Source organism: Plectropomus leopardus, chromosome 11 (genome assembly GCF_026936395.1).
Source record: "Plectropomus leopardus strain MGB_pleo_1.0 chromosome 11, ASM2693639v1, whole genome shotgun sequence".
NCBI lineage: Eukaryota > Metazoa > Chordata > Actinopteri > Perciformes > Serranidae > Plectropomus > Plectropomus leopardus.
Genome location: NC_142186.1, coordinates 17819882 through 17834899, shown reverse-complemented (window position 1 = coordinate 17834899; position 15018 = coordinate 17819882). Strand labels below are relative to the sequence as shown.

The 15018-nt window shown below is 38.7% G+C and overlaps 3 protein-coding genes across 18 annotated transcripts in view; 2 read left to right on the top strand and 1 right to left on the bottom strand.

The window, feature by feature from the left end:
* The first annotated feature begins 1080 nt into the window (after positions 1–1080).
* LOC121946369 (allograft inflammatory factor 1-like) lies at positions 1081–2923 on the top strand. Its single transcript, XM_042490934.2, has 6 exons — positions 1081–1165; positions 1248–1309; positions 1442–1508; positions 1611–1652; positions 1789–1954; positions 2350–2923. The coding sequence occupies exons 1-6, from the start codon at positions 1147–1149 to the stop codon at positions 2435–2437; spliced, it is 444 nt and encodes a 147-aa protein (XP_042346868.2). The 5' UTR covers positions 1081–1146; the 3' UTR covers positions 2438–2923.
* Positions 2924–3065: 142 nt separating this feature from the next.
* LOC121945190 (casein kinase II subunit beta) lies at positions 3066–7571 on the top strand. The gene is made up of 7 exons (XM_042489243.2): positions 3066–3201; positions 3630–3705; positions 4947–5049; positions 5138–5253; positions 5339–5414; positions 6176–6365; positions 6632–7571. The coding sequence occupies exons 2-7, from the start codon at positions 3634–3636 to the stop codon at positions 6720–6722; spliced, it is 648 nt and encodes a 215-aa protein (XP_042345177.1). The 5' UTR covers positions 3066–3201; positions 3630–3633; the 3' UTR covers positions 6723–7571.
* A 48-nt stretch (positions 7572–7619) lies between these two features.
* The window catches only part of LOC121945189 (uncharacterized), a 39788-nt gene continuing 32389 nt past the window's right edge, over positions 7620–15018 (bottom strand). For 13 of the 16 annotated variants that reach the window (XM_088084141.1, XM_088084140.1, XM_042489237.2 and 10 more), the window contains 5 exons: positions 11625–12014; positions 10983–11105; positions 10664–10783; positions 10494–10574; positions 7620–9342 (listed from right to left, as the gene is read on the bottom strand). In XM_088084141.1, the coding sequence (XP_087940267.1) occupies positions 9313–9342; positions 10494–10574; positions 10664–10783; positions 10983–11105; positions 11625–12014 (744 nt within the window). In that variant the 3' untranslated portion in view covers positions 7620–9312. Of the gene's footprint in view, positions 9343–10493; positions 10575–10663; positions 10784–10982; positions 11106–11624; positions 12015–13217; positions 14066–15018 lie in introns of those variants that run through there. The other 3 variants (XM_042489239.2, XM_042489241.2, XM_042489242.2) reach the window with 3 other exon arrangements.

Below are 15018 nucleotides of genomic sequence, written 5' to 3'. Positions count from 1 at the left end.
AAGTGGAAAAAAAATGTTTTTTGTTTTTTTTAAATAAAGTCAACTTTCAAGATTTAAAGACTTCCTATGTGAAAAAATAGGTCTGAATCATCTGGATCCAACCTGAACACAGGAGGCACCCTAAAGCTGGCATTGCAAAAAAAAAAAAATCTTCTCAAAGTATTACAAAATATATTTAAGTTATTATGTTAAATATTGTTTTCATGTTATTGCACATATTTTTAATGGATAGAACTGTAACAGTTTCTTTATCAGAGTAGTATTACTTAGTAAATACCAAAGTCTGACAGAAACTACATGTAAATACTTGCATTAGAAAGAACATTGAAGTGTTGAATTCTCATTTCCCCACTGTATGTTGAAAAGCATTTGTAAATCATTACATTCTATATCAATGTATGTTTTGCAGTGTCCCAACTTTTTTGTAAACAGGGTAGTATATATTGTGCTCACATTTGAATGTTAGTAGGGAAAGTTTGCTCCTACATTATTACAGAGGTGCCTTTGAGCAAGTCATTCAACCCCCTGCTGCTCCACTGGAGCTGCGGCTGGCCTTTAAGTGTGGATGTGTCTAACTGTGTGAGTGTGCATAGTGAATTCTTGTAAAAGGGAACAACACTATCAGTGAAAGTTTCCTGGATAAAAAAAAAAACTTACCAATATGTGTTACATAATTCAAAACATACCTCATAGGCAGATTATTTCTGCAGACTATGTGCATTGCACTCTGTTTCCATACACATTTCTTCTTGCAAAATCACTCTTACTTCCTTAATTACAAATATGTCAACCTATTTATAAAGTGATGGTGATGAACCACTTTTCTGGATAGACTGTATAAGAAGTTAGAAGTTATACATTTGAATGATCCCATCTTGGCCATTACACAGCAGGTACGCTATATACAATTTTCTTTTAGTGAGCAAAACAACAGTGCCTTTTCTTTCTGGTCAAATTTAGTCTGTGTGAATGTTATGGTGTGCATTCTGCTGTTGACCTCAGTTTTACTGCAGCCTTAAATACTACAGAGGAACCTCACTAATGCTAACTGAAACTTTGTAACTCCACTTCCTCTTGTAGCTTAATTTAGTGAAACGCCATCATCGCTTTTCACACTCTAAGTGTTCACAGGCTCTGAGCACAGAAATGGACAGCTCGGCTCAAGGTCAGTTTGCTTTTCTTCTGCTATAAGTCTGTTGGTGATCTGAATATATATTTTTTATATTGTCTTGTCTATTATCTCACAGGAGGTAAAGCATATGGTTTTCTCAAGTCTCAACAGGAAGAAAAACTGAACTCTATTAATGAGGTATTTTTACTCATCAAGTTACAATAAAGACAGCACAGAGGCTCTACAAAAACATGACACCTGTGTGATACCAATAATAATATGTTGGTTATCTTGGTATTTTTTTGATTTTTATTTATCACTCCCCTATAGGCTTTTCTCTCAGATCCAAAATATGCAGAAGAGGAAGACCTGTGCTCAAAGCTTGAAATGTTTAAAAGTGAGTATTCAAGTGTTTATCAATAACTGCATAGTGAATTGTTTGGTTATTAAGTGCACAGTTATACATTTTGGAATGATATTATCTTTGCTTGTATTACAGAGAAGTACATGGAATTCGATCTAAATGACAAAGGAGATATTGGTAAAAATGCACTGGTCTAAAAACTCAAATATGTTTAGCTACAGTTTGCAACTGATTTCAGTAGTGTCTTAGCTTTACAGATTAAAGATATGAGCACTTTTTACTTATTTGTCTCTCTGGACTATTGACTTTATAGATATGATGGGGTTAAAACGAATGCTGGAAAAACTCGGATTGGCCAAGACTCACTTAGAACTGAAAAAGATGATGTCAGAGGTTGTTGGAGGGACATCAAAAGACACCATCAGCTACAACGACTTCCTGAATATGATGTTGGGAAAGAGAAATGCAATTCTAAAACTGTGAGTATATACTGGGTAATTCAGAGGACGGGGGGATCCAGAATTGAGTCACATGAGGAGGGTTAAGGGGAGATTAAGTCCCAAAATTATTGAATAGAAATACATTTGTATGAAGCTGGAATTGATGTCTATGGTCTTAACTTTAAATCTAGCTGATAAAACTAATAGCTTGATATAAAAAAAAAAAAAACAACAACTGTGTTTAAATTCTAATCCATAAATTAAAACTTAAAAAAATAGAAATGCAAATACTGTCTCAGTGATAAAAGTACTTCAAGTAGCCTTCAGGAAACAAGATGTCTGATAAAAAGTACTCCCCCCTGTCCAAATTTTACAAGTTCACAGTAACAGCGTATAGCAGCTTATATGTCATTTTCTTAATTTCTTAATTTTAGGATCCTGATGTTCGAAGGCATGGGAAAGGAGCAAGAACAGACAGAAAATGATCCACCTCCTCGCAAAACCTTTTCAGACCTGCCATGATGTATCTCTCTATCCCAGCAGGGAATGACTCAGATTGAAACATCACCAAAATGCTGCGTAACTAATGTAATGAGAGGGGAAAACCAAATATAAGACTTATTGCAAAATATTCGACTTCTTTGAAGTAGCGGAATCAATATCAAATGTTTTTGTGTGACTGTGCCCACAGGACAGATTTCCCACATAATAGAAAGATAAATGCTTTGTTGGTGCTATTACACGCTTATCATAGTCAATTGAATACATAAGATGTAACTTTAGCTGCTTAGTTAAATACAGCACATAGTCAAATGACATGGACTCCGCAGGGGATAGGCACTATCATGCCACTCAAAATACCCTAATAATGCTATGTATAGACCCACTTTTTGAAACATATGGATTCACTGTTTTAACATTAAAAACACATATGCTACACAACAAAACAGTCATGTTGTCATAGTTTTGCTGGAAATTCATTAAAATGTGAATGGACATAAAATTGTATTTTTTGTCTGTTTTTACTTAAATGGGTTTAAATACATCAACACTTTATAGCCTTCAAATTCCCTTTTGATTGCTTGTTATTAATTTTTGTTTTTATTATAATTTATTTTATTATTTTATTATTCTTTATTTCATAACATTTGTTTATTTATTTATTTATTCGTAATGAGGAACTTTATTTCGAAAACTCTCCCTGACCGGAAGACGTATTTGTCATCCAGGAAGCGGCGATAAGGCAGCGAAGCCTGCAGTTGATGTGTTAACTAAAATAGAGAAGGGTGAGTAAAGGTGGCTTTTGTTAACAGTTGTACACACGCAGGAGACAGTACCTCCAAATACACATTGCAGTTTAAATAATTAATTTCCACATAATCTATCTGTACTAATCATGTTAACGCCATCGAGCGCTAGCAGCTAACGTTAGCTTGTAACCAGGAGTCAATAACGCAGCGATGTTAGCAGGTTAGAGACAAAAACTCAGAGGTAGTTGGAGAATAAACACATAAAATATTTTTTTTTTTTTTGTTCAAAGTCATTGACATAACAGATTCAATGTGTTGCGCCTATGGCGGAGTAAAATGTTGAATCTGTGCTTGTAAAGTTTAGATCTCATGAAAATGATCTGCCGGGTTTTAGCTGTTAGCCTCACAGTGAGAGTATTACATGGATGTTGGTGCATCATCACAGCTCTGTTTTGTTTTGTCAGGAGGATGAGCAGCTCAGAGGAGGTGTCCTGGATATCCTGGTTTTGTGGACTCAGGGGGAATGAGTTCTTTTGTGAGGTTTGTCCAGATTCCCCATATTATTCCTAAACTGGGATTTTAGATTGGAGCCTAGATTTGAGAGATTACCACTGATTTGCATCTGATAAAGTAAAAATGATCCCAATTTCACAGGCACACTAGCACAGGTACACACATCTTTTACCACATCCAGAAGCATCACGTCGAACATCACCAGATGTGCAGCAGATGTGCAGCAGTCTGACAGCCCCAGGCAGAGGATTTTAGTTTAATTATTATTTATCGTTGCTTACATTTGTGTCCTTATTCAAATGTGAAATACATTTGTTTTTCTTTTAACTAATATGCACCACTGAGGTTGCAATTTTGTTATGCTTGTATAATGTAAAAGTTCTTCAGGTTTTTGAAGTCAGAGTGCACTAATGGCCATGAACTTTCAATGTTTTTAGCCTCATGTTTGTTTGTTTTTCACCCTTGCTCCAGAATAAACTGTTTCATCTCAGTTTATCTATGGTCATATTATTTTTATGACTGTAGTTGTTGTTGTGCACTTGAATGTATAGGAGTGCATCTCAAATTTTCATAGCCACAAACACGTAATTGCAGATGTAAACTAAGTTTCACACTAATAGTAATGTGTGCCGTTTGGTTTCACAATGTGGTTTCACGTTGAGACCTATATTTAAGTGGAGCATGAAACAGGTGTGTGATATCAGTTTCATGTCTGGTTGGAAAACGGGTTACACAAAGCACTTGGACTAAAAACTATACGTGCATTTTATTTCTTTTTTTTATGTTGTTGCTTTTGCTTTGTGATAAATAATTTAAATTTGCAGGATCAAATGCTGCCGTGAGGTCAAAGCTAATTGCAAAGCTAAACAATTGAGTTCATTTCAAACAACAGCTAAGTCAACACACTTGTCAGAGCCGCTTCCCTCTGCTGTTTACTGCTAATCGGGTCCACTAAAGCACATGGGGCCCTCTCACTCTAAAAGCACCTGAGGGAGACATGTGAAAAGGAAAAACACTTAAAATAAAAACACTAGGAATTATGTGGTAAGCATAGGCATCGATGTCTAACACACTGGTTTGTCTGATTAGCACTCACACAGTCCAGTTCTAATTTTAACCCCTTGCTTTCTTCATTGGCAGCATCTAAGTAATCCTGTTAAGCTCTTACGTAATGCTTCCGTACCAGTGTGCTGTGGCAATGTGCTGTTGCTCGCAAGAGTAATTAATGCCATTAATAGCCTTTCATTGTCTCCAATCGTGTGTTATAGGTTGATGAAGACTACATACAGGACAAGTTTAACCTGACAGGTTTGAACGAGCAGGTGCCTCACTATCGCCAGGCTTTGGATATGATTCTTGACCTGGAGCCAGGTAGGAATATAAAGGAAGTTAGCCATTCTGATATGAAATAAAATAAAGGGTGAACTCCGTAACTGACTAAATCATTTTAATCTGACAGATGAGGAACTTGAAGATAACCCCAATCAGAGTGACTTGATAGAGCAGGCGGCAGAGATGCTCTATGGGCTCATACATGCACGTTACATCCTCACAAACAGAGGCATTGCACAGATGGTAGGCCATTACTTCATCATTTCACATTTTTACTTGCTTCATGACATGAAACGTCAGTGATTTCTAAATGTGGTGTTCTCCTTAGTTGGAAAAGTACCAACAAGGGGATTTTGGCTATTGCCCCAGAGTCTATTGTGAGAATCAGCCAATGCTTCCTATTGGTAAGTCTGACTTTCATTTTTTTACATTCAAATTTAACAAATTCTCCCTGACACAAAACCCAAGCTACACATTTGACCTTTGTCAGTGACTATGAAGACATAGAGCTGTTCTCGTTTCTCTATTTGTGCCTCCTCGTCTCCTCCGTCTTCCCACCTATGACCCGAAAATTGATCCCACTATAGATGCCTCAATTCCTAAAATGCATCATCAGGAGAGAGTAGGCGTTCTGGTGATGCTATAAGGATGCAGAGGTGTATTCTTGCAGAAGTCTTTCGGCATCTGTGATGTGTAAGGAGGCGTGACACACAGCTGATGATGCAGCTGTGCAGCACGTCATATTTAATTGATGTCACTTTGAAAACAACGGCTCTGAAGTATGGGTGTCTGGGTTTATTAAACGCTTCTGCCTCAACTCCTCTCCCCCCGTGTTTCTTCCTTGCTTCACCTGCTCGATGCACAAACTGAAGCCCTTTTTACACAGAGATCCCACTATAACAGCTTTTTAAATCTCAGGGAGGCGGGTCGCACATACCTGTATAACACATCATTGTAACATCACAGCCATCAGCTCCATGGTCACCTCCTTACGGCTGTCCCTTTTACACAGACGTGGATTCAGCGCTGTTACTACCTCTGCTACCTGCTTAAAGGCGAGAAAACTCCTTTAAGAACCGTGTGACATTCCCGCCTTGAACAGGCCGTGTGAAAGGGACTTGAGAAATAAGATGCGCAGATACTCACCAGTCTCTTTCTGATGCAGGTTTGTCTGACATCCCTGGAGAAGCAATGGTGAAGCTTTATTGCCCAAAGTGCATGGATGTCTATACCCCCAAATCCTCCAGACACCACCACACAGATGGAGCCTATTTTGGGACGGGGTTCCCCCACATGCTGTTCATGGTGCACCCAGAGTATCGCCCAAAGCGCCCAGCCAACCAGTTTGTGCCAAGGTGGGTTTGATCGGACTCTCATTTAATTTATTGTTAGCATTAACTTAAACTTGCATGAACATGCAACTTGAGTATGTTTTAATTGATTGGCAGTCATGTTTGTTTAATAATTTAAATTTTCATCATGAAACTGTTTGTTTTTGTATCTGTATTGAAACTTATATTGGGACTGGTATCATACAGTCCTCAGCCCTTGACCTTAGGACTAAAAGGAAATTTCCTTCTGTCCAGCAAGTGATTTTTTTCATGTTTTTTTTTTTTTCCAGGCTATACGGTTTCAAAATTCACCCGATGGCTTATCAACTTCAACTTCAGGCTGCATCAAGTTTCAAAAGCCCAGTCAAGACAATTCGCTAGAAATCCACTTTGATGCACACAGTGGACTTAAAGACTTTGTTGTTTACTACTGGTTTGAAGGAATGGATTAAATATTTCCAATGAATGCCTGTACAGTTTCCCAAACTCCCCTCTGTCTCAATAGACCCTCAGAATCAGACGTTCTCTTATTTAGTGAAACACAGTTACAGTTGAGCAGGTTAGTTTTTCTGCATTAAACATGAACTTCAGTGTTTGACTTTAATTGATGTCAATCCATCTTTTCACATTTTAGGGTTGTTTCTTAGAAACAGAAAAGTGGCTTTAACTTTGTGATAATGAGACCTACAATGTGCTTTGTAGCTGAATCGCAGGTGATTGAATGAATGTAAGAGAAAATCTTGCCACCAGCCCGACAGGTTTGCCTTATCAGCGATAAGAGTCGAGTTAGCATTAAGTCACATCCAATCATATGAGCTTGTGCTGCGGAACATATTTTGGAATCTGCATAAGATTTTATTATGTTGAGATAAAGGATTTTATTTGAAAACAGCAATATGTTCAAATGTGATCAGGTGCTACTTAAATGAAACAATGAATACCAAATTAAAGGTGAGAAGTTATCTTAAAAAAGGACCTACCCTTAATTTAGATTTTATTATTACGCTGTTTATTTTCCTTGAATTCAGTGGCTTTGGATGTACTTTCTTTAGGCAACTGTATTAGTGTTTTCCTGATAATCCTGTGTTTGTGGTTTCATCATGTTTACATTATTACGGTATTACAATCTTGACCGATGTTACATTTTTTTCCTTTTAAGAGTTGATTGAACATGCAGCAACATCTCGCATGGAGCAAGTGAATGCCATTAAATATTTATTTCTCAACAAAGTCTCTTTCATACTTTTTAAGTTTTAGCTTCACACATAGACGGCCCAGTAAAATGCAAAATAATGCATATTTTATTTTTTCATAAAAAGACAGGGATAAGTGACAAAGCAACAATATTTTCCATTGTCTAAAAACTATTTTCTTCATGTGAAATTCTACATTTTTTCTTTGAGGAGAGGTTTCTGTTGTTGTCCTTGTAGCTACGATACCAATGGCTTCTTTTGGGTTAAAAACGTTTGCTAACAAACACGCTATCTAAAAAGGGATTTGTATATATTTTAAGCATTTTCTCTTCTATGAAAAAGCACAGGAAACAGCAAGTGAGAGAGCAACCTACATAGACTATGTGGTAAAAAGGCTTTACAAACTTGGTTGATAATTAATGCAATATTTAACATTGTGACATTTCTAGTGGAAGCCTGGAAACCAGCTTGTGTTGAAACATCACAGTACATCAAATCACACGAGACAGTTCCTACTTTACAAATAAATTACTGTATAGTAGAACATGTAAAAAAGACAACTTGTGCTCCTATGAGAGAAAAGCCACATATAGTGGGACAGCTGCCTTCACCTCTTACATGTGTGGTTACTGTGACAGACAAGCTTTGCATTTATTGACCTCACTTGGCTGAACATAAATGTACATTTAAAGTAGGGATGGATATACATATATGGACATTCCTCGTACAATCATATGGAGGTCTGTAGTCTTACAAAGAATATCAAAACCTGAGATAGACAGACCGAAGCTTGTGAAACATTTCTTATCAACCAAATATATTCAAAGCAGTTATGACTTCTATGCTACTGAACAAAACGGGGCTGAGGGAAGCACTCCATTGAAATCATGAAAGGTTTGATAAACTTGGTGGACTACAAGAGGAAACGAATAAGAATGATTCAGGGTGTCAGGCAAGACAGGTAAGCTTAAGTAGAGACCTCAAAATTCAGTAAACAGCACAATGGTAACCTACAACTTAATGAGCAGATGGATGAATAACTTAAAAACCTCAAATTTGTACAAATACTATAAAAGCATCATTTCTATAAAATAGAGAAATATTTCAAAATAGATCCATATTTAGTTCAAACTTTACAATAATGTGTAGGCTACTGGTTCCTGGCTGGTAAGGGAAGAAAAGATTTTTTTTAGGTTTTTGTTTTTGTACCTGAGCCGTGAACTAAGCCAAAAAACTGTCCAAATTTGAGCACAGAATATCTTAATTCACATATTGATGCGAGGTATGTCATTTGATGTTTTAAAAAAGATGTCTCTCCTGAATTTAATAGACAAGTAAACAATGACAAAGAGAATTCCCTTGAATGAAGTCTTAACGTTCCCCGAGCAGCACCAAGGGAATAAATGCTGATGATGGTTTCTAAACAAGAATGGAAACAGTGCATTGTATAAAATCAACAATGTAAAAACCACTAGGAAAATAAAAGCATTTAAAAGCAAACGTAACTGAGATCACTCAACTGAAAATGTTGTTTTTTAAACAATGAAAATGTGATCACTAAGCTTTTTTAAAACCTAGGTGGGATAAGTATTGTGCAGCCCTCCTCTAACTACAACTGAAAAACAAAAAAAACAAAGAGGATCTACAAAGATTTATCTACTCAGCAAGTTAGGTGTAGATTTATGAGATATTTCTTTTGGATGTGTGTGCGCAGATCAGCTGGTCAAGTGTGTGTCAGAGGTGGAGAGTCAAAGGAATAAATGCAGGTGGTGATTCAGTTACAATGCTGATGCTCCGCCGCCTTTCTCCTGCAAGACAGACATTATGTGCACATGTATTACTCTTAATCTTTATTAGATGGCGCCTAATGGAAAAATTGGACACAACCAGGCAAGCTGTTTCCCCCCTGTAAGCTAAGCTAACTGTCTCCTGGCTGTAGTTTCATATTTGCTGGAGAGATATAAGCATGGTATTGATCTTCTCATCTAACTCTTAGCAAGAAAGCAAACAAAGGTTCCTATGAATGTATAAAGCGAGCTGGATACAGGGTTGAAGGGGGCCCCAATTATTACTATGAACGGCACTCAGTGGCACATGAAGCCGAAGATGCTCAGTTTCCACAGTATGAAATAACCAGAGATTTAATAACGCAGCTCTTTTGCATTGTGGGGCCCATGGAGCGGGTACACAGCGGCCAAGCAGCCAACTTCTGCCGGTTGAGCAGCTAACCTCCAATTTCACCCTTTGCTATCTCAAAGGGTGAAATTGGAGGTTAGCTGCTCAACCTCCAATTTGAGGTTGAGCAGCTAAATCATTTTATCCCCATCTTAAATGGGGATAAAATGATTTAACCTTGCTGCTCTTCTACACTTTTCAAATGTTATCAGATCAAATGGATCAAGTCTTGATAGTGAAATGGGACATTTGACAGGGGCTGTGACACTCAAAAGATGTCTCTCTCTTTCCCAATGTAAGTCTATGGGGGAAAGTGTTTTGAAGTCAATGGATCATGTAACATACTCAGTCAATATAATTCCACTTTTGGCCACTATGAAAAATTTGCTTTAAACCCCGACGCTGTATCCCTTTAACCCATGCCACCACATAGGTTGTATGTTTCTACCCACTGAAAAAGACCCACAGGGGCGTTTCCTAAAGTTGCAACCCTGGTGGACAACAGAACAGTTTGTGAATGTCCATTAATGGTCACATTTTTAAACACATAATTAATCTAGTGAAATGGTCCCAGTTGCACCAAAACTGCCTGGTTAGGTTTAGAAAAAAAATAGTGGATGAAAGTCCTGTATTCATGTGATGCATTCCCTTTACTTGCGTAATTATTACTATGGCTAATACAGGTGCATCACCTAACTAACTAACTGTCTCGCATCTCTCAAAATGTTCAACTAGTTCTTTAATACACAATTACTGTTTTGTGTCATGAGCGGAGGGTTTGTACCTTATCTTGGTCAATGTCAGAATCTGCAGTTATGACGATTCTCTTCTCCACACGAGTCTCTGTAGATCCGCTTTTCACCACCTAGTAAAGGGAAGACATTTTTTTTATTTGAGATGCAAATAAAATAAAATAAAAACAATACAACAAAGAGCAGAACTTGTACTGCTGACCTTTGAGATGTGAGTGGTAGTCGTGGTGACTGAGGTGCCACTGGTGGTCTCTGAAGAAACAGTCTTGGAGCTGGACACAGTAGTGTTGTCTTTGTCCTCGTCTGTCCCATCAACTGCCACCTGAGAAAAAGAAAAAGACCAAAACAGGTATAGTGAGTAATCATTGTTAGATACAGCAACTCTGAGCTTCAGCTCGCTCTGGAGCCCCTGGCCTGGTCCTCCCAGACCTGCTTGCTCTATAGCGCTGATGTCTCCTCCATGCAAAGAGATTGCCTGCAGCTGAGACAGATCTGGGCTGAGCAGGTGCTGGAGCCCCTACCTTTGAAGACTCATAGATGAAGGTCTTGGTCGGGACGATAGGGACCTCTGTGGTGGAGATGCCACTGGGTAAGGAGTTGGAGACTGCTGTGATGGTGACTGTCTGGGTCTGCACCAGAGGGGGCTGTGGACGGGAGCATAGCCCCATGAGTGGCTGTTTAACCAGACACTTGACACCTCACCGCAGCCAGTTTGTTTCACAACATGCAAACCCTTATAAGCCTGTGTGGAGTGATTTTCACTGCAACAGCCCATTTTTCTCAACAGATTTGTTTAGGATTTTTGCAAAGAACAGAATCACCTGGTTATTTCCCTTTCCCGTCACCAACTTGTACAAAAGAAACAGGGAGGCGGAGAGCCATAAGTTGGTTGGAAAGTTTAGGAAAGTAAGTCAGTGTGTAGATTTTGTGGCGGAGAAGAGTGTTACAGAAACCCATCACCATAGCTGAAAACACATCGCCATGCAACACCTCTGCAGCAACCAGTTACAACTGTATGATGAGCATAATTTACACAGCACTTCATACAGTTTCAAATGTTTTGCAATGGTGCTGCAAAGGAGTGAGCAAGTGTGGCAGCCTTAAAATCACAGAGGCCAAGCAGAGACGGAATCAGCGTCACCCTGAGGGGGTCGGGAGGCTACCTGGAAGCAGCGTACGACCTGTGGACCATCACTCCTGAAATAGGAAGCTGGGGAGGATCCAAATATCTTTCCGGAGTGCTCCGACAATTCGGGACACGATCCTTCTTCCTCCTGGATCCCATCTAAAACTTTAGGGGATAGGCCGGGAGAGGGAGGCAGCTGCGCCATCTCCACCTCTACGATGGGCACCAAAGAGGTCTCAAAAACTACAACCTCGTCCTGATCACATGATTCTTCCTCAGCTGGAGCACCAGGAGCTTCAACACAATCAGGCTCACTCTTGTGGCTCAAAGCAGGACTTGGTATGCCCGAAAAGCCCACATTGCTGCTGGTTTCCTCGTGTTCTGTCTTTGTCTCTGAACCATTGCAAAGGGGGCTAATGCAAACACTCTAAAAAAGACACAACAGTCACCATGTGATCATGGGGCAGGTAAAGTATTATTTACACTGATTAAAATGCATGCATGTTTAATATTATACAATTATATGGTATGTACAGTGCAGTATCCATTTCATAAGGTGCTACAGTGCTTCTGTTGGAGGATGATTTTAATTGGCGTATTTTAGAATTTATATGACAAAAACAGCACATTTAATGCCACAGCTTAAAGGATAACTTTGTTTTGTCTTACATGGATCCTATTTTACCATGTTTTTTTGTCTACTGTCTACAGGGGTACAACTTTTGAAATTGGTCCAGTATTAAGTGAGGCAAAAACAGCTGCAATGTGATCTCTGCAAACAACAGAGCACTGTGAAATTTTGTTTGTGTTTAACCAGCGTTGAAATCACAATCACCGGACTCCATTTAAATAAATGGTAATTTTAGTGTGTATAGAGTCTGCATATTGTCACATATAACTGTGTATAATAAGGTATTAAGGACGTGTTTTGAGAGTTTTATTCTGCTTTTGTCGACTTTAAATGAAGTGTGATTAACAATGATATGACTGCTTATGTAAACAGAAGTCTGGTAGGTTTGGCAAAATCAATTCTGGGGCTGTTTCTGGTTGAGAAAAAAAGGATCTTCAGCTTTCACAAAGAGGGTAATTCACTGTAGGGATCCTTTCCACGATGTTGTCAGACACTTAGAATAACACCTAATCCTGTCAGTAACAAAAATAAGCACATTTTTGAGTATCTGGCTGTGCACATTTACTCAATACTGGATTAATTTCAAAAATTGTTGTTCTGATTTGTGATTTTGACACAAAAACATGAGAAAACAGGATCCAGGGTAAAAAAAAATCAAGAAGTTACTGTTTTGCAGACAATGTACACATTCCTTCATAGCCAAAATGTACCCTTTTCCTAACTGGGTTCCATAAGATGCATGCTGGTTGATCACCCAATAAGATGGATACTGAACGTAGGTGCTGCTCCATATTGTTTATTTCATCCGTGTGTAGAATTCAGTATGTGTTAGAATAAAATAGATTTTCTTTTTCGCTTAAATATTCTGTCAATCAGGAGGGACTGCAAAAATGGCATGCCACTCACACTTGCTTTTGCCGGACAGTCATCAACTAAAAGTAATACTGTTTTATATAAAGAAAATAATAAACTTAAGTAACACATACAAGGAACAATCGATCATATGAACTGTATATGGAATGCCTTTTATTCTTTGGTCAAAGTTGATTGTCAAAAAAGTCATGCAAAAAAGGAATCTCTTGCAGTTGCTACAGACTGCCTCGCCAAATACTGGTGAAGGACAAAGAGGTTAATAAGTACTACAATTAAGCTGCCTCAAGGTCTCCCATCATAGGAAATACCAAACTGTGACAAAGAATGTTCAGAAATTTCCCAGTAACATGACCGCCGTCTTCTAGTGCTTACTGTGAGTTCAGGGGAAAAGTTTGTAAATCCAAAGGTCATATCACAGTGATCAGCTCAGACAATATCCTTAGATTACTGACAATATAAATGTACCTCAAACTGTGTATAAAATTGGGCTCAAAGTGATATGGTCAGACATTATAAGCCTCCAGATAAAAGTCAGTTGTTAGGTAATATTTGTTGATTTTAAGTCCAAAAGACACACAAAATGCAAAAGAGTATTGGCTTGATTGTCATTTCCAGTCCTAATCAACGAGTCTTTGGAGAACAAGTCTGTTTCTGGCTGGAGAAACCAGGTCAATTGTGCTGCAGTCGGAAACAGAAGGAATGAAAGTCTCATCCCACAGAGGCCAGAAAAAAAAGGGGCAGCTTCTCAAGTGGAGCAGAGGATGAGATGAAGAATGCTACGGTGATGTCGAAGAGGAGGCAAAGGAAGGAGAGGAGGAGAAGAGAAAGCTAGAGGTTGATGGGTAGATGGACTAGGTGCGGTCTCCGTGGGTCACACTCACACCTGTGTGGGATTTCCGCAGGATCGAGACGGCCCCTCAGCTGCGTTTGGAGTAGAAGTCTAGCAGGGGGCCGCGTGGGAGGCGGATGACAAACTGAGGGGGAGGAGGAGGAAGGGGGGAGAGAGATGAGAGGAAGGAATTTTGAAATGTTTGCATGACCGAAACTTAACTGAAACTTGTAAAAAGCCACAGTTGCGCAATAATTTATTACTGAAAATATAAAATGTGATTTTGACAGGAATTTTTGTTGTTCAGAGCATGGAAATGTTACTTGTACATGCATTTTAACATGCTTTATTTTTCCATGTCCATAACATTTTTGTTTTAAAAGACAGAAAGTCATCCACACTTGTAGTGTCTAATTAAAAAAGGGATGTATTTCATGCATTTTTTGCAATGGAACAATTGTACCTCAGTAAGTTGAGGTCAACTGAGTAATCTTGGGCCTCTAGCTTGAGGGTGTTAAATTGGCGCAGATGGCCTGTTAAAGATATAAAATGCAAGACTTTCCTCGAAAATAATTTATTTTTAGTTTATTCTCAGAAGTAATTCCTCTCAGTCATCACTTATGACCCATTAGAAGTGTACAGTGGGGGTTTTTATCTACAGAGATTCTGCCCTTTTTCTGTATTTTTTTTCTTATTTTGCTGTGTTTGGGACATTTCTGGGCACAGCGCGCAGGTGAGGTTGTAGGTGAGGTTGGGCTTTATGAAACACTAGCGACCAAGTGCCATACTGTCAGCAAGATGTATTCAAGAGGAAGCTTCAAAAATCGCAGACACACTGAGGCAAAAATTAGAATTGCCACCTTGCGATTATTATCTCTGCAAACCAGTCAAGTTGCAGTTACTGTTTACATTTATGTCTGTCCAGACTCATATGGTGCCATGACAGCAGACAAATACGGACGTTTCTTCAAAAATGCTGCATATTCTAAAATGTGGATGCTTCACGCACATCTTTAACCCCGCAGAACAAAAGATCTATACAATCAGCACAGCTTCAATTGGGCACCTGACATTGGTATTATTACTTCAGTATCTGAC

Excerpts from the sequence above, each read along its gene's own strand:
- LOC121946369 (XM_042490934.2), top strand. Across the intron at positions 1,653-1,788 it reads AAATGACAAAGGAGATATTG|ATATGATGGGGTTAAAACGA; the intron begins GTAAAAATGCAC and ends TTGACTTTATAG. Across the intron at positions 1,955-2,349 it reads AGAAATGCAATTCTAAAACT|GATCCTGATGTTCGAAGGCA; the intron begins GTGAGTATATAC and ends TCTTAATTTTAG.
- LOC121945190 (XM_042489243.2), top strand. The coding sequence starts at position 3,634 with ATGAGCAGCTCAGAGGAGGTGTCCTGGATATCCTGGTTTTGTGGACTC. Across the intron at positions 3,706-4,946 it reads GGAATGAGTTCTTTTGTGAG|GTTGATGAAGACTACATACA; the intron begins GTTTGTCCAGAT and ends CGTGTGTTATAG. Across the intron at positions 6,366-6,631 it reads GCCAACCAGTTTGTGCCAAG|GCTATACGGTTTCAAAATTC; the intron begins GTGGGTTTGATC and ends TTTTTTTTCCAG.